General features: G+C 41.2%; 1 protein-coding gene across 1 annotated transcript; it reads left to right on the top strand.

Annotated features, from left to right (window-relative positions):
- The first annotated feature begins 968 nt into the window (after positions 1–968).
- HCLS1 (hematopoietic cell-specific Lyn substrate 1) lies at positions 969–23055 on the top strand. The gene is made up of 14 exons (XM_037524571.1): positions 969–1067; positions 3509–3592; positions 4163–4236; positions 14655–14784; positions 15789–15899; positions 16770–16824; positions 17988–18098; positions 19160–19215; positions 19786–19855; positions 20470–20681; positions 21093–21197; positions 21684–21918; positions 22063–22131; positions 22321–23055. The coding sequence occupies exons 2-14, from the start codon at positions 3509–3511 to the stop codon at positions 22455–22457; spliced, it is 1449 nt and encodes a 482-aa protein (XP_037380468.1). The 5' UTR covers positions 969–1067; the 3' UTR covers positions 22458–23055.
- The last annotated feature ends 1097 nt before the right edge of the window (positions 23056–24152 follow it).

Here is a 24152-nt window from a genome sequence, read left to right on the forward strand (position 1 = left end):
TTTCACCTCTTACATATCACCGGCCAAAACAGGTTACCTGAGCAAGTCTGACTTTGAGAGGGAAGGGAAAGTGAGCAGTAATACAAAATACCACAAAACCCTTTCATCATCTGGCATCACTTTTTTTTTAAAGATTTATTTATTTATGCATACAAGAGCTGGGGTATAGGCCAAAGGTGCAGGAGGGGTGAGAGGATTCACCGGAGATAGAGTAGGGAGCAGAACAGGCAGACTACTGGAGTACATTGCTGAGGGGAGCAGCAGGCAAGACAGGAGAGGTCTGTTTCGCTGTATAAAGGTTAGCTCCCTGGCTGGGATAGAACTCACTGCTGCAGTGGCTGCGGATAGTTTCATAGTGCTGAGACTTAACCCCTTGCGCCACCAGAGAGACCCCTGGTATCACTTTCTCTAGGGATTTTTACTATTTCCAACCAAATCTACCAGTTAATGCAGACTGTTCACCACCCCCTAGGCAATCGCTGAACCTTTCTTCCTCTTAGTTTTTATCTCCTCTTGTGAATTCCCTTCCATCATTCAATTGATCAATTTTATTTGAATATATGCAAATAAATGCAGTAAATAACGTATTTTTTTAAATCTTACCCTTCAAAATCCACTTAAAAATAATTTTTTCTACTCAGTCTCACCAAATTCTCCAAATTCTATTACTGTAATATGCAACTTCCCACCTATTAAGGGTACAAATACTGTTCAACATTCTTTTATGTGTTTTCTGGTTGAAAGTTTTGCTTCCCTGACCATGTTATAAACTGAGAAAAGAGGAGAATTTTTATGACTTTCCAATAATCCTTAAAGCTTTGCAAAAAAAAAAAAATTAGGCACAGAAGAATTTAATCATTTTTATTTAAGTGCCTAAGCAGAAGGAACTGACTCAAATTTCAGGAAGTAACTCTGAGGACAGAGTGGCAGGAAATGACAGAAAACCTGAATACGGAACTGAAGCAGCAGTTCTGAATTTCTTGCTCTGAAGTGGCAGCTACCAGAGAGGGAGCCTACTGTCACCGTGAGGAGCGGGTTGCTCAGAGCAGACACTCGCACCTTTGGAGGTAGGTACTCTGAGCAGTGGGAAAGTTGGGGAGCATGGAGCAAGAGCTGAAGTAAGAGGATTCCTACCTGATTCTTAGTCCTTGATGAGAGATGAAGTCACTACCAGTAGACTTTTAACCTTTCATGGCCTTGAGGCCTGGCTGTGAGTGATTGTAGATCATGAGCAACGGGTTGAAAACAAGTGGTAGGCTGGAGACCAGGGAACTTGATTCAGCACCTATCCGGGGCTCCTGGTTTTTCTGACACCTGTTTCCAAGGCCTGTTGCACCTAGACACTGAGTTAGAAGGAGAAACACAGGCACTGAAGAGTGTATCTCTACCCTAGGGGAGTATATGGCTTAGCAGGGTGGCAAAACCCACATAGAAGACGTTGTCACAGATCAGGAAACAGTTGCAGTATGCCCCAGTGCTAAGAATTAGTGGTGATGGAGGCCAAATGCAGGCATGAACTAGAACTAGTTTCTGTGATTGTAGGATACTAGAATTTCACAATGTCAGAAATGGAGGGACTTTACAGATTACCTAAATTAACCTCTTCAATTATTTCCCATCCAGAAAAGCTGAGTAGCAGAGATTTGGAATGATTTACAGATTATTTAAGTTAATATTTGTAAATTGCCTAGCCTGGTACCTGGCAGTAAGTATATACTCTGTTACAGATTCCGATACTTGTTTTCCCACAGGGGCTGGGCTTGTTACTAACAGAGCTGGTGACCACCAGGTCTGCTGACTGTGTTCATGTACCTCTGATGCTAGAAGGCAGCCTTGTGATGAGGCCCTTGGTTGCCCCCCATATCCTGGGCACCGCGCCTCGCCAGTCACGCTCTGGTCTCCCACCTCCATATAGCGCCGCTCGGCCTCTCTATTTCTGGTCAGTAGGTCAAGGATATTAAGTTGTCACCGTATCAGAAACTCAGTCTGAAAAATACCTGATGATGGAAGGTTTCTGACAGAGTCAGGTTCAAGCCTCAAACGAATAGCAGGAAAGAACAAAGGACCATCAGTCCTCATTGCTTCCTTATTGCTCATGAGCATTTCAGGAACTTCTCCTTTCCAGTTTTCTGTACAAAGTTCTCTTGTTGCAGGCATCTCAGGAGCTGCGTTCATAGTTCTTCTCTACCTGCTCCCTCCAGGCTCCCAGCTCCCACCCCAGCCCCATCCCTAATGTTGCCCCACAGGGAAAGCCAGAGCTCTCTCAGCAGTGACGCATTCCCCAGCACTGCTGACTCAGTTAATACTTCCTCAATGTCTTCTTTGCATCTCTTTGGCCAATATAACCCTAAATTTTCCTTGGGCCAGTCCCCAAGGGGTTTTTCAAAGAATATGGAGAATGATGGAGTTTTCTAGTGAAAATGGGGAACCAGAAAGTCTGAGGACCTCGGTGAAGAAACTGGAGCATCTTGGGAGGTTGCAGAGGGGACTATTTCAAACACAGTAAAGAATGGGGGGAAAGACACTTATGGGATAAGGTATCTGAATAGGGAAGGCTGGGCAGGGGAGTTGTCAGCAAGAGGTATGAGGGTCAAGAAGTCTCAGAAAATGCTGAGCAGATAAGCATTGTTGGCTGTTGCCTCTTCACTCCATGGCCCAGGATCCACAGATGCAGGTCAAATGCATAGCTCATCCTCATAAACAACAGGCAGAGCCAACAAAAATATTGGGGGTGTCCAGTAGAGTAACAATTCGGTGCTCCTTCAGGGTAGTGTTCCCTAAATATTTGTTCAATATATATTCAGTTAATAAAAATCTGTTAACACTCAAAGGATTTATCACGTCATTTTTGAACTAATTATCTTCTTCAGGAATAAAATCGAATTCAAAAAATATTATAGAAAAAATGACTTATTCCCAGCAAATAAGACTCGCCCATGTTCTTTTCAATGTAGGAATTCCAGCTGACTGCTCCAACTGACCTCAGGTAGTTGTCCGCTAGGACAGCATTTGCAAAAGTGGTTGGAAAAATTCTCAATCAACTTAAACAAGTTGCAGAGAGGAGTGTAGATGCTCACTGTACCAGGAGCTGGACCAACTAATATTACACTAGCTATCAAAGAAATCATATGTAGAAACTTGAGTGAAATGGAATTTTCTAGCTTTCCTCACTGATGACCACTGCAAACCACTGCCTCAATGACCTCTTGACACAAGAGAGTTATCTCATAACTTTGACTCCAAGGTTGTTTAGATCCCTACACCATGATATCTTCTTTCCAGACTCAGGTGGGCCTAGGCCATGTTAGTGTATGTAAATATATCCCATCCCCCCTCTTCTAACTGAACAGAGTTGTTTTCCTGAAGCCCCCATCTGCTTTGCCTCAACTTCTATTTTCTTTTAAGATGGTGAGGAGCAGTGGGTTGCTATGTCTTGATGTCAGCATTCTTATTTTCCCTTCTTTTAATTCCCCCCTCCCTAATGATTCCCATCTTCTGTCCCCCTCAGATGTGGAAGTCTGTAGTAGGACATGATGTATCCGTTTCTGTGGAGACCCAGGGTGACGACTGGGACACAGACCCTGACTTTGTGGTGAGTTTGGGAAGTTTTATTTGGGAGTTTTATTTGGATAATGAAGGGTGGGTGGTGGGGGGAGGCATGTGGGATACTCCACAACTTTCTAGGGGGACTTAGAAAAGCATGGCCTGGATTGAGATAATCCTCATGGTGGAACTGACCCGGAGGGCAGTTGGCTGTCAGGAGCACAGCACGCATCACCACTGGTTTGGAGGAGGGAGGAGACAGGTACAGAGGAGTTCAGTGCTTTGATCGGCAGGCTGGTGTCAGGCTATGCTGAAGCTGAGAAGCCCGCTAATGTAGGTCTCCTTTGGCCTATGAACCAGGATTTGGACTGGGCATGTGAAATTTGGGGGGACTCAGAGAAATCTAGAACAGCTGAAGAGGAATGTGTCAGGGATGCAGAGTAGGAAGCGAGGTTTCATAGCTTATCCAATAATTTTAACATGGGAATCAGAGTGGGTTAAACACAGAGAGGAGTCTGACTAAAAATCCTGTCTGCAGAAGGCAGCAGAGCAGGGATGTGGGGAGCTTATATTGCCATCTTTCTTGCTATCACTTATTGCTGAGTGTTATCTTTTGCAGAATGACATCTCTGAGAAGGAACAACGGTGGGGAGCCAAGACTATTGAGGGATCTGGACGTGCAGAGCACATCAAGTAGGTGCTAAGAGGATTGGAGGAGGGGGAGGGCTGTGGGAAGAGCCAAAGAAAAATGTGGAGACTAGAAGAAGATGAGGAAGGAAGGAAAGGGAGAAGGTAGTTCAAGTCTATGTGTTTTTATGTTTGCTTTTCCTTGTATCCGTGTCTATGTGTCCCTATGTGTGACACTGTGTATTTTGATATTTTATGCCTCTCTCCTTACCCCTCAACCCCACTATCTGTCTTTTATTTCTATCAACTTTGCCATTTCTCCAACTGGGTCTATTGTATTAACTGCCTCTTTTCCTTTAATAAGGCAGGAGGGTCTCTGAGAGGAAGGAGCTCATATGTTGATGTTGTATCATTTATTATCTATCATCTATCTATCACTCAAATCATCTATCTAGTCACATATTTTTTTAAAGATTTATTTTTATTTATACAAGAGCTGGGGTACAGGCAGGAGTCGCAGGAGGGTGAGAGGATTCACCAGAGACAGAGTGGGGTACAGAACAGGCAGACTGATGAAATACACTGCTGAGGGTAGCAGCGGGCAAGACAGGGGATGTCTGCCTCGCCATGTGGGATTCTCTCTGGCCGGCCTGGAATCGAACCGGTGCTGCAGAGGCTGAGGACAGCTTCACAGCATGGCACTCAACCCGCTGTGCCACCGGGGGGGCCCCTATTCACATAAATTAAAATGTGTGTCCAGACTCAGATGGGACAAGGAGGATTCAGTAAAATGTCAAGATAGAGAACTCAAAATAAATGCTGTAAAAAGAGGATTATCGGGTCCCATACCTGACTTGAATGATTCTTAAAATGAAAATTTGTACTTGGCTCTTTGACAGAAGTTGAAAACCATGAATGTAATTTGAACAGATGAGATGTGGAAAGCCTGTTGACTTAAACTATTTTAACAATGATGTTTAAGAGTCTAAAAGATTATAGCCCAATTACTTCACTAGAAAAGAAAAAGGAAAACAAAAAACTGATAACATAATGGGTGTCCAGGAGTTTTGTGTGATTTATTGTATATTCATATCAAGAGATTCCTTCCTTGAAGATTATTCAGGATCATCTTCTGTGGATTATTTAGGGCTCATAGATTTTAAAATAATAATTCAGACCCATACCCTTTTCTGAGTAAAGGCTATTCAGCCTTAGTTCCCAGTCCTTAGAATTATTCTAAATATTATTAATTTAATATTAAGAATTATTAAAAATTCTCCTGTGCCTTCAGACTCCCACAGCCTGTTTCATGTCTAGTAGGGGCACATGAAGGAAGCCCTACCATGATATTCTGGAAGGAGCCTGAGTTTGGATAGCAGATGTACTTAGACTTAATTTATATCTCTGCCATTACTAGCAATGTGAATTTAGACATACATCTTCTCTGACTCTCACCTAATTTATCAAATAGACATAATAGTAGCTACTCTATATGTGTTTGGTTAGAATTTAGTTGGTTAGTTTATATCAATGTCTAATGAAATACTTAGCTCCTCTTATCAATTCAGTAAAGCTATTTCTCTTTCCTGTTAATATAGATTAGTTTAATTTGTGCTTCTTCCTTAAAACCTAACATAAACATGTAAGTAGATGACAATCTTCCTGAAGTAGTATTTTCCTGAATAGCTGCATTGCATGGACCAGTCTATACACTGACTGGTGATATCTGGAGTTGTATAATCCCCCTGGGTATTCCTTTGTTTGCCCAAACTGTATCTATATATCATAGAATAAATGGAGACATTTACACAAAAATTCACTCGCCACCTACCCTTTGTAAAGACACAGGATCTCTGCTGATAATTAGCCAAGTAATCTTGGACAAATCACTTTTCATCTGTGATTCTCATTTTTCCCTTTAGGATCAAAAAGACTTCTCAAGGACCACCAGTACTAAGTCTAATATTCTGGGATTCTGTCCGGCTAGTGGTCTAAGTCAATAAGTCAATCTTCAAGGTCAGATGGAAACCACTAAGGTCCTAGGGAAGGAGGGGGAAGTTAGAGTGGAGGACAGTAGCTATAAGAGCTCAGATGGTTCAAATCAGGAAAAGGAAGTGATTGTGGTTCTCACTAATCTCACTACCTACCCCCATACCATGGTCTTTCCTTTTTAGGTCTGTCTGAAGTAAATTTAGTCCAGAGAGTGGTTTAGTAATTTGGGTAGTCACTCATATGATCCAACCTAACCTGTAGCTATTGTATAGCAGAGTCCTGGGCTGGGTGCTCAACTAAGCCAATGTTTCCTTAAAAATGCCTAGTTTTCTGAGGCTTCCCCTGTGGTGCAAGGGGTTAAGCATCAGCACTGTGAAGCTATCCATAACTACTGCAGCATGAGTTCAATCCCTAGCCAGGGAGCTAACACACATGACACAGCAGACCTCTCCTGTCTCGCCCACTGCTCCCCTCAGCAATGTATTTCAGTCAATCTGCCTGTTCTGCTCCCTGCTCTGTCTCTGATGAATCTTCTCACCCCCTGCACCTCTGGCCTGTAACCCAGCTCTTGTATGCATAAATAAATAAATCGGGCCTCCCTGGTGGCGCAAGGGGTTAAGACGCAACCTATGAAGCTATCTGCAGCCACTGCAGCATGAGTTCAATCCCTGGCCAGGGAGCAACCCACATGGTGCAGCAGACCTCTCCTGTTTTGCCCTCTGCTCCCCTCAGCAGTGTATTTCACAATCTGTCTGTTCTGTTCCCCACTCTGTCTCTGGTGAATCCTCTCACCCCCTGCATGTCTGGCCTGTACCCCAGTTCTTGTATGCATAAATAAATAAATCTTTGAAAAAAAATCTTTTTTAAAAATGCCTAGTTTTCAAGGGCTCTTGTCCTTCCCTCCATCTTCTCCTCACCACTCTCCGTACTCATGTTTTTTGCTGTCTTTTCATGGGGCTAGTAAAAGATCCTTATCCTTCTAAGACAGCGCTTCTTAAACTATCTGTGACAAAGGACCAGGTTTTTAATTTTATGTTGAAGTAACATTAGCTTATAACAGTATATAGGTTTTAGGTGTGCAGACATGTCAACATCTCTATCTACCACATTTTGTCCCAAAAGTCTAATTTCCATCCTTCATCATATAGTTGACCCCTTTGTACCCAATTTACCCAAACTGCACCCCCCTTACCTTCCAATAACCACTATTTTATTCTTTTAGTCGAAGAGTTTTTTATTTTGTCACTTGTTTTGTTTCATCTACCACAAATGAGTGACCACATAGAGTCTTTATCTTTCTCTGTGGGACTTGTTTCAATTAGCATAATACCTTCCAGAGGACGGGGTTCTGACTATTTGTATTTAAATCGATCATAGACCAAAACTTTTGTAAAATAAAATAAAATTGAATTGCTGGAAAACGTAACGATAAGGAACCATAGAAAATACAAGTACACTTTATATTTTTAGATACAATAGTTATAAAACTATTATGTCAAATTTCTTATAAAATATCTAAATACTCTCAATTTTTGTTCTTATTTCATTGTGGAATACAAACAGTTGGGCTTGTGGACCTCACTTTGAGTAGCACTGCTCCAGTAGAACAGGCTTTCGTACTCTCCAAAACCCACTGGCCTTTAGGTTACTTCCTTATTGAACTATAACCAAGGATACCTGCCACGATTGCCATTTCTTACTGTCTTGTGCTCTGACCTTTAATACCAAGTAGAAATGAAGAATAGCATATAGCCAAGAGTATTAAGATAGCATTCTGGAAATCTAGGAACTGATCTCAGCTCTACTGTAAAAGGGTTCAGGGTATAGAAGAGAATGATTTTATGCACTTTCTGTTTCCCGGTGGTGACCAGAAATAATACTACCAGCCCTCTTTACCTCACAGAGGTTCTGTGAAGAGTTACAGATAGGAAATAAGAATAATGGCTAACATTTATTGAGTTATTATGTTATGCAAAATAAAAGTGATTTTCAAAATAGCCCTATATCAGAGATGATCTTGTTATTTTGATTTCACAGAAAAATAAACAGATACATTGATGTTTAGCAATTTGTCGAAGGGTATACATTTAGTAATTTGAATTTAATGCTGTTTGATAACACAGGTTGAATTCTTGGCTGCTATGTCATATTGCTTCTATATCTAATTTACATATATTGCTATGTTCATAATTTTCTTGTTGAAATGGAATGCAATTCCTATGAATTAAACTGTAACCTTTTCCTTAAACTGTTATTCTCTTTCAAATGACAAAGTACCTCGCAGATTGGTCTTATAATGAACTATATCATGTTCATAAGTATGAATATCTCTGTGAAAGCCTATCTCTATGAAAGCCTATAAAACAAAAGCCTATCTTTCACTTCATGTTTTCTTCTTTCTTACTAAAAAAACAAAACAAAACAAAAACCCTGTACTTTCTTGAAGCATAATCTTTTTAAGAAAACAGTTCAATGAGTGTTGACAATACACACATATAATCAAAAACACATCAAAATATAAAATATTTTCATTACCACAAAAATTCCTTTTTACATCTTTATAGTTAATATCCCCCATCCACATCCCCGACTACATATAAATACTGATCTTCTTTTTGTCACAATAGATTACTTTTGCATGACCTAGAATTTCATGTAAATGGGATAATACAGAATATACTGTTTGGTTTCTGTCTTCTTTCACTCAGCATACTGTTTTTGACACTTATCTACTGCCTTGTGTGTACCAGTCTTTTGCTCTATTTTCTTGTCAAGTACTATTTCATTACTATGGATATAGTAATGAAAGTCACAGTTTGTTGTATCTAGTACCCTGTTAATGGATATTTGTTGACAATTTGGGACAATTATATATCAAACATTTTGATACAAATCTTTTTTGTTGTTGTTAACATATGTATTTATTTGCTTGGGAAATACCTAGGAATAGAATTGCTGAGTTATATAGTAAGTGTGTGTTTAAGTTTTTAAGAAACTGCCAAACTGTTTTCCAAGAGAAATTTGCCATTTTCATTCCTACCAGTAAATACGGGTCTCAATTATTTCTCATCTTTGTCTACTCTACATTTGGTATTGCTATTTTTAATTTTAACCACCTGTGCGGGTGAGTGGTGATTTTAAGTTGTATTTTTTTAAAGATTTATTTTATTTATTTATGCATATAAACACTGGGGTATAGGTCAGAGGTACAGGGGGTGAGAGGATTCACCAGAGACAGAGTGGGGAGCATAACAAGCAGATTGAAATACACTGCTGAGAGGAGCAGTGGGCAAGACAGGAGAGGTCTTCTGTGCCACGTGGGTTAACTCCTTGGCCAGGGATTGAACTCATGCCACAGTGGCCGGCTATAGCTTGATAGCGCTGTGAGTTTAACCCCTGCGCCACCAGGGAGGCCCCCATTAAGTTGTATTTTTCAGATGACTAATTTTGTTGAGCATCTTTTCATGTGCCATTCATGTCTTCTCACTGTGAAGGGTCCACATTTTTAAAAAATTGTGTTGTTTGTCTACGTATTGAATTGTAAAAGTTCTTTATATATGGATGTAAGTCTTTTGTGAGATATGTGTTTTACAAATAATTTCTCCCAGAGTGTAACTTGCTTTTTCATTTTATTAATGGCATTTTTGGAAGATCAAAGTTTTGAATTCCTACAATGTCTGACCTATCAACATTTTTTTTATGGTTAGTGTTTTATGTGTCTAAGATATTTTTACCTATCTCAAAATTGTGATTTTTCTCCTGTTTTGTTGTAAAAAATTTATAATCTTAGGTCTTACATTTAAATCTATGATCTACTTAAAATTAACTTTTGTATACAGTGTGAGACAAAGACTGAGGGTCGTTTTTTTCCCATGTGGATATTTCGTTATTCCAAGATCATTAAAAGACTATGTCCCCCATTAATATACTTGGTATTTTTGAACATATACATGTAGGTCTGTTTCTAGACTATTTAATTGATCTGTATATCAACCCTAACCCATACCACACTGCACTGATTTTTTGTAGTTTCATGACAAGTCATGAAATCAAGTTGTATTCTAACAGTTTTCTTTCAAAAATAAAAATGTACATTTCCATACACATTTTTGAATAAGCTGGTCAATTCCTACAAATATGCCTGTTGAGATTTCGATTGGGATTGCATTGGATCTATGAAACATTTTGGAGAGAATTGACAGATCTTAAAGATACTGAGTTTTTAATCCATGGGATAAGGGACATCTCTTTATTTATTTAGATGTCTTTTAATTTGTTCTGAAAATATTGTCAATGTTCACTTCATGCACATCTTTTGTTAAATTTATGCTAAAATATTTCATGTGACTATAAGTGGTATTTATTTCTAATTTTCAATTTTCAAAGGTCCATAGCTAATATTTAGAAATAAAATTGAGTTTGATATGGTGACCTTGTATCAAATATGTACTTAATAGTTCAAGTAATTTTGATTGCTAAATTACTTAGGATTTTCTACGTACATGATCATCTTGTCTGTGAATAAAATATTATAGTTTGATTCACTTGCCTTCATAATTTTACTTTTGTAATGAAAACAAAAAGATCTGTCCTTTCTCTTAGCTCATATTTGAGTTCCTGAGTTTCACTTGGTTCCCATAAATTACATTTCTTTCTCAATTCCAGCTTTAAACAGATGCCCAAGAATTAATGTGCCAAAAGTTTCTTAGATATGCCACTTAGTGCATTGAATTATAATTTTCTTTTCCTTTTTGTCTCTTCCACCTGACCACTAGTCTCTACATTCATCATTTCTGTGTCCTCAGAGTCTGAAAGTCTCTTACATTTAAAAGTTTAATTAATATTTATTGAATGACGGGATGATATAACTTAGACCGTTTAGAGCTGACTTCAGTTATACCCTTAAAGTTAGTCATCTTTGGCCAAAACTTTTATTCAAGTTCTATTTGTATTAGTATGTTCCTCTAACAAGATTTGCTGTCACTCACTATGTCAATATTCCTAAATCTCATCTTCTAGTTCCTTTGAAAATCTTGTTTTAACCGTAATGTAGTCAAGATCCATGTAGCAATCACTAGACTCACTAAAATGTCACAGATTTTTCCCATTTGAAAAATAACATTTAGCCTTGTTTTCTTCACATTCATCTGAATACTTTGACTGGGAAATATCAGAGAGACATGTTCTGGAACCAGTAGTCTCTTTGGCACAGGCAGTTCTAAAGTGCTGATGCTATTGAACTAACACAGGATCTCTGCCTTCACCGTTGCCAGAGGGTTTAGAGCAGGCACAGGAACAGAAGGTTCTTCCAACACTTAGCTTAATTTCATCTGGTCCAAAGCCAGCTTTCTAATATTAGCTGTGACTAAAGTTGAGAAGGCTATTTCAGAAGACCTTTAGTGGAATTACACTGCAAGGCCACCAGGTGGATCTATTCTTCCATGAAAGAGAAGAATTTCTATTTTTTTCTTAAACTAGCCTAACCATTTTATTTTTTTCTTAATTTTTTTAATTTGTCATTTATATAACTATATAATTTGGGGGGTGTACACCTTCACACCTCCATTTGTGCACACTCATCCTCCACCAAAACGGTAGCACTGATGTCCTATCGCCTTCCACCCTTCTCCTTTTCTCTCCCCCACCTCCCTCAAATAATCAGTATATTTTTTACAGAGTCTAAGAATTACTTTTCTGTGCTTTGCCAGTTTGTTTTATTTGGTTTTTCATATTCCACAAATGAGTAAAATTATCTGGTAATTGTTTTTCACTTTCTGACTTATTTTACTTAGCACAATCACTTCAAGATCCATTCATTTTGTCCAAAAAAACATTATTTCAGTTTTTTTAAATAGCCAAGTAGTATTCCACTGAGTATATATATTGCACAATTTCTTTATCCAGTCATCTGTTAATGGACATTTAGTTTGGTTCCATAATTTGGCTATTGCGAATAATGCTACCATAAACATACACTTACATAAATCATTTTGTATTAGTGTTTTTGTGTTTTGGGGGCAAATACCTAGGAATGGTATTGTTGGATCATATAGTATTTTCATTTTTACTTTTTTTTTAAAGATTTATTTATTCATGCATACAAGAGCTGAGGTACAGGCCAGAGGTGTGGAGAGTGAGAGGATTCACCAGAAACAGAGTGGGCAATAGAACAGGCAGATGGACTGAAATACACTGCTGAGGGGAGCAGCAGGTGAGCCAGGAGAGGTCTGCTGCGCCAAGTGGGTTGCTCCCTGGCTGGGGATCGAATTCCTGCTGCCATGGCTGCTGATAGCTTCATAGGTTGCATCTTCACCCCTTGCACCAACAGGGAGGCCCCATTTTTACTTTTTAAAGGAACCTTCATTCCATTTTCCATAGAGGCTACACCAGATTACATTCCCAACAGTGGATAAGTGTTCCTTTTTCTCCAAATCCTTGCTAATATTTGTTGTTTCTGGTTTCTTCGATATGATCATTCTCACAGCTATGCCACTGTGTGTGTACATAGTGATGGGAAGCTGATGTCTTACTGCGGTTTTGATTTGCATTTCCCTATAATAAGTGGTATTGAGCATTTTTTCAAGGGCCTATGTGTTTTTGTTTTTGTTTTTTTTATTTAGGATTCTGTTGCTCAAATGTTTCTAAGAATCCCTTGGATTCCTTGTATATGTCCAAGTATCAGTGCTGATTTTCACAGCTTCATATCCTCAGGCCAAATAGATAGGCAGAGCTGCTCTCTAGTCTCATGATAAACTGCAATAAGAAACAGAATGTTGGGCCTCCCCAGTGGAACAGCGGTTGAGCGCTGGGTTGCAAAGCTGCCGCAGCCTCTGCAGCGCCAGTTGCCGCCCGCTGCTCCCCTCAGCAGTGTACCTCATCAGTCTGCCTGTTCTCTTCTCCACTCTGGCTCTGGTGAATTCTCTTACCCTCCCATGCTTCTGACTGTACCCAGTGCTTGTATAAATAAATAAATAAATAAATAAATAAATAAATAAATAAATAAATAAATCTTTAAAAAAAAAAAAAAAAAGAATGTTTTTCTTATTGGGTATTACATTTGCTTAGGGATAGAGATGTCCCAAAACAAGATTTTCTGAGTCTTAAAGTATTACCACAATTAATGATGAGGAAATTTTATTAGCTAGCCTTTACTAGTTCTTAGTTTTCTTAAAAATGATCAGATTTGGAGGTGGGATGAAGAGCATTCACTTTTTTTACAAGAAAATATACAAAATATTGTAATGGTAAGTAGTTTTTATATCCATTTCTGTTGATGACTTCTTAGTATGTCATTGAAAGATATTGTCATTTATTTAACTTCAATGTTGTTCCTATGACTGTTTCTTCATTCTTGCTTGTATACAATGTAGCAGTGAATCTCATTAGATATTGAGCTCTTCCATAATTAAAATTATTTCCTTGGAAACTGATAAAACCAAACCAAAACAAACCCTTGGAATCTAACTGTGGAATTAAGGCTACCAGAAGGGAAGAAAGGTGAGAGCAAAGGAAAAGAGACCCAGTGGTCTATGGTGGAGAATTTGGGTGCTTTAGTGGTAGATGTGGTATGATAACATACACTCAAAGAGGGATGACCCTATACTCCTAAAACATTTTCAATCTTGTAAACCAATGTTACTGCAATAAAAAAAAATTAGGAAAATAAATAAGCAATTAAATAAAATAAAGTGGAATTTAAAAAAAGAAAGAAATGTTACTTTCCCCAAATCTATTTTATAAGAAAATGAAATGTATTCCCTAATAAAAAAAATATTTATTTGGGGTAGATTCCCAGACTAGAATGTGTTAGCAAAAGGGTACATGAATATTTTTGAACTTGAGATAGATAGATTATTGAATTACTAGAAAGTAAGTCCATTCAGAGAAGACAATACCTTCTCAGATACTAGAATATTGATATGATTATTCTTTACTATTTAGGAACATGAAAAAATGAGACTAACTATCAGAAGTTTAATTAGTGAGCAAAATAACAGACTAAAGGAAATAATTTTGGGCCTCCCCGGTGGCTCAACGGTTGAGCGCTGGACTGTGAAGCTGCCCACAACCTCTGCAGCACCGGTTCAATCCCTGGCCAGGGGCGAGGGTCCCACATGGCGCACAGACCTCTCCTGCCGCCCGCTGCTCCCCTCAGCAGTATACTTCGTCAGTCTGCCTGCTCTGCTCTCCCTCCTGGCTCTGGTGAATTCTCTCACCCTCCCGCGCTTCTGACTGTACCCAGTGCTTGTATAAATAAATAAATAAATAAGTCTTAAAAAAAAATAAAATAAAGGAAATAATTTTGACTTATGGAGAGTTTAAATTGGGCGTTATATGCACGACACGCTAATCTCTTCCTCCAATCTAGCACTCATATTTTTAGGGCTCAGCTCAAAATAAATAAAATATACTTCAAGATTCCCATTTTTCTGGGAAGTAGTGTTCACTGACTCCCTGAGCCAGACAAGTCTCTGTGGTTTTGTTACTTTCAGCATCCACCAACTGAGGAGCAAAGTGTCAGAGGAGCATGATGTGCTCAAGAAGAAGGAGATGGAATCAGGGCCCAAAGCATCTCATGGCTATGGAGGTCGATTTGGGGTGGAAAGAGACCGAATGGATAAGGTGAGCTGAAAGGCAGAATTTTACCCCCCACCCCCCAAAAAAGGCAAATTGAGGAGGCTTCCTGTGGCACAGGGGGTTGAGCGTGGCCTTTTTGTGGCACGAGTTCAATCCCTGGCAAGCCAGACTAGGAGCAACCCACATGGAATGGTAGACCTCTTCTGTCTCATCCACTGCTCCCCTCAGCAGTGCATTTCAGTAGATCTGCCTGTTCTGCTCCCCACTCTCTCTGGTGAATCTTCTCACACCCCCACCATGACCCTGTACTTCACTTCTAAAAAAAAAAAGGCAAATTGATTCACTTGTTGGTTTTTATGGTTTAAAAATTTCTTGAAGGTACAATAATTCTTTGGGCTCTAAAATATAGTGTCCACATATTGTCAATGTCCATTTTTTCCTGATTGTAACATATAAAGTATAAATGGCGGAAAATGTAAGTCAAGGGTTTAGGAAGACTGGCCTCTTGTAAGACTAGTTCTCAGCCCATCGTATAAGAGTTTCCAGAAAGATGAATCCCAATGGTATTAAATCAGGATATGCAAAGCTCCACAAAAAGTCACTTTGCTCTCCCATCCCATAGACATCCCTGGGCACCATCAGAGACTATGGGCTTAACCCACAGTGAAATCCCTGGTATTCTTCTATTCCATTGCCTCTCTTTATAGTTCTCTCTCTCTTTTTTAAAACATTTATTTATTTATGCAAGAATTGGGGCACAGGCCAGAGGCACTGGAGGGTGAGAGAATTCACTAGAGACAGAGCTGGGAGCAGAACAGGCAGACGGACTAAGACACTGCTGAGGGTAGCAGCGGGCGAGACAGGAGAGGTCTGCTGCGCCATGTGGGTTTCTCCTTGGCCTGCCAGGAATCAAACCTGTACTGCAGAGGCTGCGGAAAACTTCACAGCACTGCACTGCGCTCAACCAGCTACGCCACTGGGGAGGCCTTATGATTCTCTTTTTTAATGGCCATTTTTCTCTTGTTCATTCTGCCCTGGATTTTTCTCAGAGCGCTGTGGGCCATGAGTATGTTGCTGAGGTGGAAAAGCACTCTTCTCAGACTGATGCTGCCAGAGGTTTTGGGGGCAAATATGGAGTTGAGAAGGACAGGGCAGACAAGGTAAGTACCAACTCCCTCCTGACACAGACCACCTCAAATTATGTGGGACTTAGCAACACTCACTGATCAGTATGGAACATCCCTTCTGTCATAGCTCCCCTCCTACATTTGCCTAAACTTCCATGGTGCTTTATTTCATCTTCTGCCTCGTAAGTCATAAACTGAATCACCTAAACACTTATTATATCAAGTTAAACCAAGAAACAATACTTACTAGTAACTCTTCTGGTGCAGAATCTAGACTTGCTTAGATATCCCAAGTTACTGAGATGTGTGATGTCAGGCATTCACCAAAATGTCTGCCCCCAGGGCCAGACTCTCTGGCTCATCTCAGCCCACCAAAATTACCCCTCTTGGTTTCCACTGTTGCATAAGGAAAGAGAAAAGGCACAGTATAAGCAACTAGAAATAGGACACTCTCTTACATGTACATAGTGCTTTGTTGTTCACAAGACACTTCTAGCGATTACCCCATTTTAGTTTCATGTGAGTTAGGAAGAAAGATGCTAATTTTCTGCGTGACCCTTTACAGACCAGTACAGACACTTTATATTCTTTGCCCTGTTTAGTTCACACAATATCCCAAATAAAGAGTGGTCATTTCTCCTATTTTTGAAGAGGCTATGGTTCAGAGTATTAGGGACATGCCTAGAGTTAAACCACTACAAGCAGAGCAGGCGAATTGGCGAGTCTAGAGTTATGTGTGTCCAGAGTCCACACTCACTGGTCTGTTGCACATTACCTCTGCACCATCCTGAACCCTGAACCCCTAAACATTAACCTCTGGCTGAACTGGGAGGAAATGAAGTGAGGGAGCAGAAAAAAATGACAGTACTGACTCTAACCAATTCTCTCTTCTTTTCTCTGTAGTCAGCAGTTGGCTTTGATTACAAAGGAGAAGTGGAGAAACACGCATCTCAAAAAGGCAAGGACTCTGCACTCTGGCCATAGCACCCTGACCTGCTTTTTTGCTCAAACTTTACTTCCCAACAGCTGTGATCAGCTCCCCGCCCAACTTAGTTCTCCAAGCCAGTTCTCCACTGTTTTGTTTTTTTAATTTTTAAATCCAAATATGTGCTTGCATCTTTCTTTCACCTTTATCGCTTTTTGGTAAGATTAAGTATTCTTTAGTCCCCTCTTCCCTCTAGGCGAAATAAGCAATTCTACTTCTGTGTTTTAGGCATCTCTCCTTAAGTTCTAACATGCATTTTTGACTTAAATTTAAAAGTAATCTACCTGTTCCTTGGTAATAAGGGAATAATTACATTCCTTCTTCATTCTACAGTCTTTGTAGCAACTGGACAATTATTATCCAAGAAATTGGCTATCTGTGTTTTTAAACCCCATAAGATTTTTCATTATTATTATTAGTGAATGCTTACTTAAATTCACCAACAAATTTACCAAATTCCAAACTGATTGTTTATTGAACTTCATTGTTTCTCCTTGCTTCTTTTATTTCCTCTTTCTAAAGTATATATACTTCGATGATTTTTTCAGTAAGAACCTATGAAAGAACACTGATATTTTATCTGGGAAAAAAAGGTCTTTATTTTGCTCTGTTCTTCATTATTATTTATCCATTATTTTGAAGATATTATTTCATTGTGTCTGGCATCTCTTTTGTAGTGGTCTAATCATCATTTGTTACTCTGTCTTGTTTTTTCATACCCTCATCTCTGCTATTTTGATTCATCTATTTGTTTCTAAAGTCAGGAATTTTTTTTCTTTTGAGGATCACTATTTTTAAAAGATTGCTATATTTTAGCTAGCGTTTCTAAATATATAGGAATAGGGAAGGCATTTGTTTTATATGTATCTGCTTCTTCCGCTCTCCTTATACTCTATACTTTCTTCTTCCTGGAAAAAGAGAGAAAATTGACATAATCTTATCTTGGCATAGAAGTAAAGGAGTAAACAAGGTTGAATTCAAACTTGTAAAAGATGTCTTAAGATATAATTTCTCTGTCATCCATCCATACTGGAGTCCTGCTGTCTTCCCAGACCCCTATTATCCTGTACCTGTTCCTCCTGACATCTCTCTTCAGTAGTACTTTTGAGTTCTAACGCTTGCTTCTTCCACCATAGACTATTCCCATGGCTTTGGTGGCCGTTATGGAATAGAGAAGGATAAACGGGACAAGGCAGCTCTGGGATATGACTATAAGGGAGAGACAGAGAAACACGAGTCCCAGAGAGGTGAGTTGGGGTACAAGCGGAGGGAGGGCATAAAATTACATGGAGCTCTCCTTTCCTTTCTGGAAACTGAAAACAAGAGATCCAAGATACAAAAAGACAGATGTACTGTGGTAGTGACTATCATGAAGGGAAATTGGGTGTAAGTTGGAAGCAGGAAGGGGAAGGCACAGAGTGAAAGACTTCACCAGAGACAGAATGGAGAACAGAAAAGGCAGATTTATTGAAATACATTGCTAAAAGGGGCAAGCAAGGCAGGAGAGGTCTGCTGTGCAGAGGGTCCTGAGGCTCTATGCATACTCCAGGCATCATTGATTGGTTAGGGTGACTAGTCTTGGGTGTATCCTGACTGATCGTCTGAATTACCATAACGGATCCTCAGTTTAATGTCCTGGCAGTCCCATACGCTCACTTACCCATTCAAGCCCCCGAAACTTACTTGCTGGGCAAGGAATGGGGCCTTAGTTTTTCAATTTAGTAATAATACCACGACACTTGTAGGATAAAAAGTCATTGTATGAATGTGAGGGTGCAGGGTGTAAGATCAAGTGGGTGGAATGGAGGACAGCAAAATTAGGAGCAGGACAGAGACAGAGACAGAACAGAGAACAGAAGGGAGGCCAAAGAAAAGTAGTCATTGAGAGAGTGTAGACTGACGGGCTGGGGACTGGCAAGACCGTGACTTGGTAAGAGTCCTGGCGCCCCTGTGTCTCACAGAGGACAGAGAGGCCCCTTTTACTCCCTGGGACACATAGTGGGTGGTTGGGGTCTTTCCTTGACTTCTGTTTCTTCCTATAATTTCCTCCTTTGCTAACTCCTCTCTTTTCTGTTTCCCTTTTCTTATTTTTCTCCCTTCCATCGTCTTCCAACTTTCCCTGTCTCCACCCTTTTCCTTCTCTTCCCATGCTAGCCTCTCTTCATCCCCTCTTCATCCTCACGCTCCTTCATCCATCTCTTTGTTTCCCACATCCCTGTCTTCTGGTATTTCTTGCCATGGCTCCCTCATCCCATACATTTTTAGTATTTTAACTCCTTTATTACTCTCATATCTTTCCATCCTACAGATTATTCCAAGGGCTTTGGTGGTCAGTATGGAATCCAAAAGGACCGAGTAGATAAGGTAAAGCACCAATATCCTGAGAATAGTTGCCTTAGACTGCACTCGAAGTGCTCAGGGAAGAACTAGATGCAAAGCTGGAAAAGGGTGGGAAGAGCCAGGACCCCTGATGTACTGAACTCCCCACTGACTGCCTTCTGCATCTAATGGGCATGTCTTCTGAAGCCTGAGCATTAGCTAAGGAGAGTGGAGGGAAGAAGGTGGGGAGGGGAGAGGCTGACTCCAGGGAAAGGTGGTGTTTGAAATTTCATTGATTGTTTGGTATTACCAAATAGACCAATATCTCTCCCCTTTCTATGTCACTGTCCTACCCTACACTAGTTCCTCTTCATGCACTAGCTAGAGATCTTGTTGCATTCTGGGCAATGGGATTGGAGATGTGAGGTTCTAGATACTTTGAGGTTTCAAACAGAGGAAGTGATCCTATCAGTTTAGAGCTTCTTTACCCTCTGCCACAAAACAAAAATATTGAAATACCCTGTCCAACCATTGGGCCCCAGTCCCCAATCTGCTCTCTGGGTCACTGCTATTCCCCCATCCCCACTCCCACTATGCATGCTGTTCTACCCACAGAGCGCTGTTGGTTTCAATGAAATGGAGGCTCCAACCACAGCTTATAAGAAAACAACACCCGTAGAGGCTGGTAAGTCTTAACAATTCCTTCTCTTCAGCCCTCTCTTCCTTCTTATTCCTTCTTCTCTCCAGACTACCTCCTCCATACCTTTAGCTATCTAGATTAGCCAAGGTAGACTGGATCCTTACCCTTACATAGCAGTCTCTACCTCCTAGAAAAACTAGGTTTAGTGGCTGGAGAGGTAGATTGACTTTAGGGAAGAAACCAGTAGCAAGAAAGCACAAGGAGGGCAGGATGGGGCACTATTGGGAAGAATACATAGGGATAAGAGCTTGGGATAGTGGCAGGGTGTGGGTGGTGGTCAGAGGAAGGGCATATAGACTTCAAAACAAGGAAGGATGCTAGTCAGGGGACCCAGGCTTATCAATAGAAAAGACAAGAATCTGAGATTGCTTGGCTTGGCTATATGGAAATCAAGGCTTTAGGGTTACGATCCTCTTATAATTCCCTTGTTCCTCCATCAAAACCTCTGTGTTTTTCTTCTCATGAATACCCTCTCTATCCATTCTTCCTGGATATTTAAATGGTTCCTCTTCTTTCTTCAAGCACTCACCTCACCCCACCTCCCCCAAAGCATACTTCTGACCCAAAACAACCCTAATTCTTCTTGTCTGTGACTGCAGCTTCTAGTGGTGCACGTGGGCTGAAGGCAAAATTTGAGTCCATGGCTGAGGAGAAGAAGAAGCAGGAGGAAGTAGAGAAATCACAGCAGATGGCCAGGCAGCAACAGGAGAGAAAGGCTTTGGTCAAGAGGAGTCAAGAGGCTCAGCAATCAGCGGCCCCTGTGGAAGAGCCAGTGGTGCCAGCCCCTTTGCCCAAGAAGATCTCCTCAGAGGTGAGTGCTTAGCCCTCTAAGGTCCACATCCAGGATTCCTTACCCAGGAGATTAAGGGGTTTAAAACATTGGTAGAAAATAAGGCAAAGGCCTCCCCTGTGCTAGGCAAAGACTGTGACTGCTGTCATCTATCTTCAGGGAGATTTCAGCCTCTGTAATTGGGTCTCATGTCTGCCGGAATGTTAGGGGAAAGTCAAAATTTTCACAGTTCAACAGAAAAGAGATCACTAACCAGTGCAGCCAACACATGGGGAAGGAACTGAGAAAAGGGAGCTATCATTTCAGGTGGGAGCCCATCTTGAGAGATGGATTTCATTTGGATTGACAGAGATAGGAGGGGTGTGTCAGGTCAGTATAAGAGAGAAGATGAAAGCTTTTTTGCTTACTGGAGAGATGCTTCCTTCTTCACAGGCCTGGCCTCCAGCAGGGAATCATCCATCGTCAGAGCCAGAGCCTGAGAAAATCAGCAAGGAACCTCCAGTGTCCACCCTGCCCTCGAGGCAGTATCAGTCAGAGGTAAACAGAGCCACAAAGATTCTTTGCCCCTTCCTCATATCCTTGTGTCCTAAGAAACCATCCTTGCTTGTCTGAGATTAACATGATCTTAGCTCCGAAAACTCTGCATTCTTACCTCCCAATCCTGGGCAGACTAGGACGGTTGGTCATTCTAGCTGTAGTTCTCCCGACAATGTGCTTTTGCTTCGGTATTGTCCTGATCTGCCAAAGACTCCTATTTGCTTTCTACTTCCTTCTCCTCACACCTTTTACAGATGCCTCCATATCATCTCTTGATCTTGAGTGGGTAGATGTGGGAGGAGAATGAAGAAAGAAGAGGGATGAAGGGTTGTGCTCTCTAGGGAAGGCTATTAAGTGGAAGCAAGGCTGGAAGGTAGTAGTGGTAGGATGGGGAAGAGTCGGGTCTGGGCAAGACTCCTTTGGGAGGTTTGAACAAGAATTTCCTTGTGAGTGGAAGTCATCCTGCTCCACGCTGTCTCTTCTCAGGACAATGAGGAGCCCCCAGCTCTGCCCCCCAGGACTCCAGAAGGCTTTCAGCTGAGCGAAGAGCCAGAGTATGAAGCAGTGCCTGAGCCTCAGCCTGAGCCAGTGTATGAAGCAGCGCCTGAGCCTGAAAATGACTATGAAGATGTTGGGCAGGTGGACACACATGAGCAGGATGATGGACAAGAGGGAGACTATGAGGATGTGCTGGAGCCTGAGTCCTCTCTTCCCTCCGCTGGTGAGTGGTGTGTGGAGAAGCAACTTTTGGATATGGAGGTCTAGGGGGAGGTAGTGGAAGGAGAATTCCTCTATTACCCAGAAGTACTTGTCTGAGCTCCTTCTCTGTGTTGGTAAGACCATGATTATATTTCTCATTATGCAGGATCATCAGGTTGCCCAGCTCAGGCTGGGGCTGGAATCTCAGCTGTAGCCCTGTATGATTACCAAGGAGGTAGGTTGCAAATGGCCTGAGGGGTCTGGTACCTAAAGATCCTGGATACAAGAGAGGGGGATGACTTCTGTGGGACAAGAAGCACCCAGTCTTGCTAGCAACAAGAACAGCTATACTTGCCTCACTGGAGGCTAGAGTGGGTACAGGACCCATCAGACCACCCTAATATCCTGTTAATTTCCTCCCCAGAGGGAAGCGATGAGATTTCCTTTGATCCAGAAGACATCATCACTGACATTGAGATGGTGGATGAGGGCTGGTGGCGGGGTCGTTGCCGTGGCCAGTATGGACTCTTCCCTGCAAATTACGTCAATCTCCTTCAATAATGGACCCTCCCTGTCTTCTGTACCATGACATCCTATGGTGACTCTGCCTCCACACCTCTTCATTTCTGCTGCAAAAGTCTAGTAGGTCATAAGTTGTCTGAGCTTCTAGACATGTTTCTGCCCATTAGGACTTAGGACAGAGACAGCATAAGGTCGGGGGGTGGGGGGGTCTTCCTCAGTGTCAGTGTCCTTTCTGCCCTGGATGGCCCATGGATGTTTATTTGGTGGTCTTTCCTCTTTCCCCATGAATTCTTTCTCTAATAACTTCCTCTGTTTATGAGCTCTGATATTCCCTGTTTGTTTACCTGGGAAAGTATACCTAGATTGCCTGTTTTGTCTGGTTGTGTTGTTTGCAAACTTTCATCCATGAAGAAATATCTATGAATCCTCTCTCTGTTCAATCGTAAAACTGGAAATAAAGTGGTATGATAGTTCATCTCTGTGCTGAGGTAAATAGTATTTTTGTGCAGCCCAAAATAGCCATCACTCTCAAGATTCCAATTCTCCTTCCCTCCTTCAGGCATATCCAGAAGACCTGATCCTACCAATGCCCATCCCCCACACCCCCTGATGTCAAGGGCTGGGTCTTTTTCTTAGGGTTTACCTTGTCCAAAACAGATCAGCCTGAGCACTCGTGGTGAGACAGAGTAACGGGAGGCTAGGTAGTGTCCTAATTAAGGCAGGTCAGCCTCGAAGGGCTTCAACAGTTGTGAGAAGCCTGTCATCTTCCTGGGAGTAATGACTATACTCTTTAAAGACATAATGATTCTTGAAGTATAAATTAGGGGAGAGGCAGGAAGAAAGAGAATTTTTTTCCAGTAAAAAAGACTAAAGCTAAGGGAATACAGGCTCCAAGCGTTAAGAGGAATTAGACTCAGAGTAGGCCTTTTTAAGAAAGTCCAGTCTTCCTTATGAATGGCCAAAATCAATGGTCATGTAAGAGGGGAGATGGGGCCTCCCTGGTGGCACAAGGGGTTAAGACGCTACCTATGAAGTTATCCACAGCCACTGCAGCATGAGTTCGGTGCCTGGCCAGGGAGCTACCCACATGGCGCAGCAGACCTCTCCTGACTCACCCGCTGCTCCCCTCAGCAGTGTATTTCAGTCAATCTGTCTGTTCTGTTCCCTGCTCTGTCTCTGGTGAATCCTCTCACCACCACCCCCCCACCTCTGGCCTGTACCCCAGTTCTTGTATGAATAAATAAATAAATCTTTAAAAAGAAAAAAGAGGGGAGATGGAGGAAGCTCATGTAACTTCTGTGTGGTACAGGGCCAAGGCTGAGGTGAGGGAAATTGGATAACCAGTGATGGGCAAAAAACAAATCACCAAACAAAGTATGGGGATGATGGAGAATAAGAGACCAGGGCATGATGGTTTTCACCCCAGCCCCAGACAATCACACCCAGCAATGCCAGAGATAGGAGATCCTAGGAAAAATCAAAACAAAAGTAAAGTTTTGGTGTAGGGGATCTTTGGTTGGTAGGACAGGGTCAGGTTTTCAAAGATGAGGAAGGCAATGTAATCAAAGAGGAGCTGAGATTAGTGACAGATCTATGCTTGCTTAGGACTTCACAACTTTTGTGAGCTGCCCATGTACCTAGAGCATGCATCCCTCAGGCTTATTCCTGGTTTTTCAGGACACACATTGCTCTTTTTCAACGACGATTTCTTTGCCAGGAAATCACTAATCTTTC

Source organism: Talpa occidentalis, unplaced genomic scaffold (assembly GCF_014898055.3).
Source record: "Talpa occidentalis isolate TD23 unplaced genomic scaffold, MPIMG_talOcc4v2.1 talOcc4.4, whole genome shotgun sequence".
Lineage (NCBI taxonomy): Eukaryota > Metazoa > Chordata > Mammalia > Eulipotyphla > Talpidae > Talpa > Talpa occidentalis.

Coding starts and splice junctions, on each gene's coding strand:
- HCLS1 (XM_037524571.1), top strand. CDS start 3,509: ATGTGGAAGTCTGTAGTAGGACATGATGTATCCGTTTCTGTGGAGACC. Junction 14,785..15,788: donor AAAGAGACCGAATGGATAAG/GTGAGCTGAAAG, acceptor GATTTTTCTCAG/AGCGCTGTGGGCCATGAGTA. Junction 21,919..22,062: donor GTCCTCTCTTCCCTCCGCTG/GTGAGTGGTGTG, acceptor CTCATTATGCAG/GATCATCAGGTTGCCCAGCT.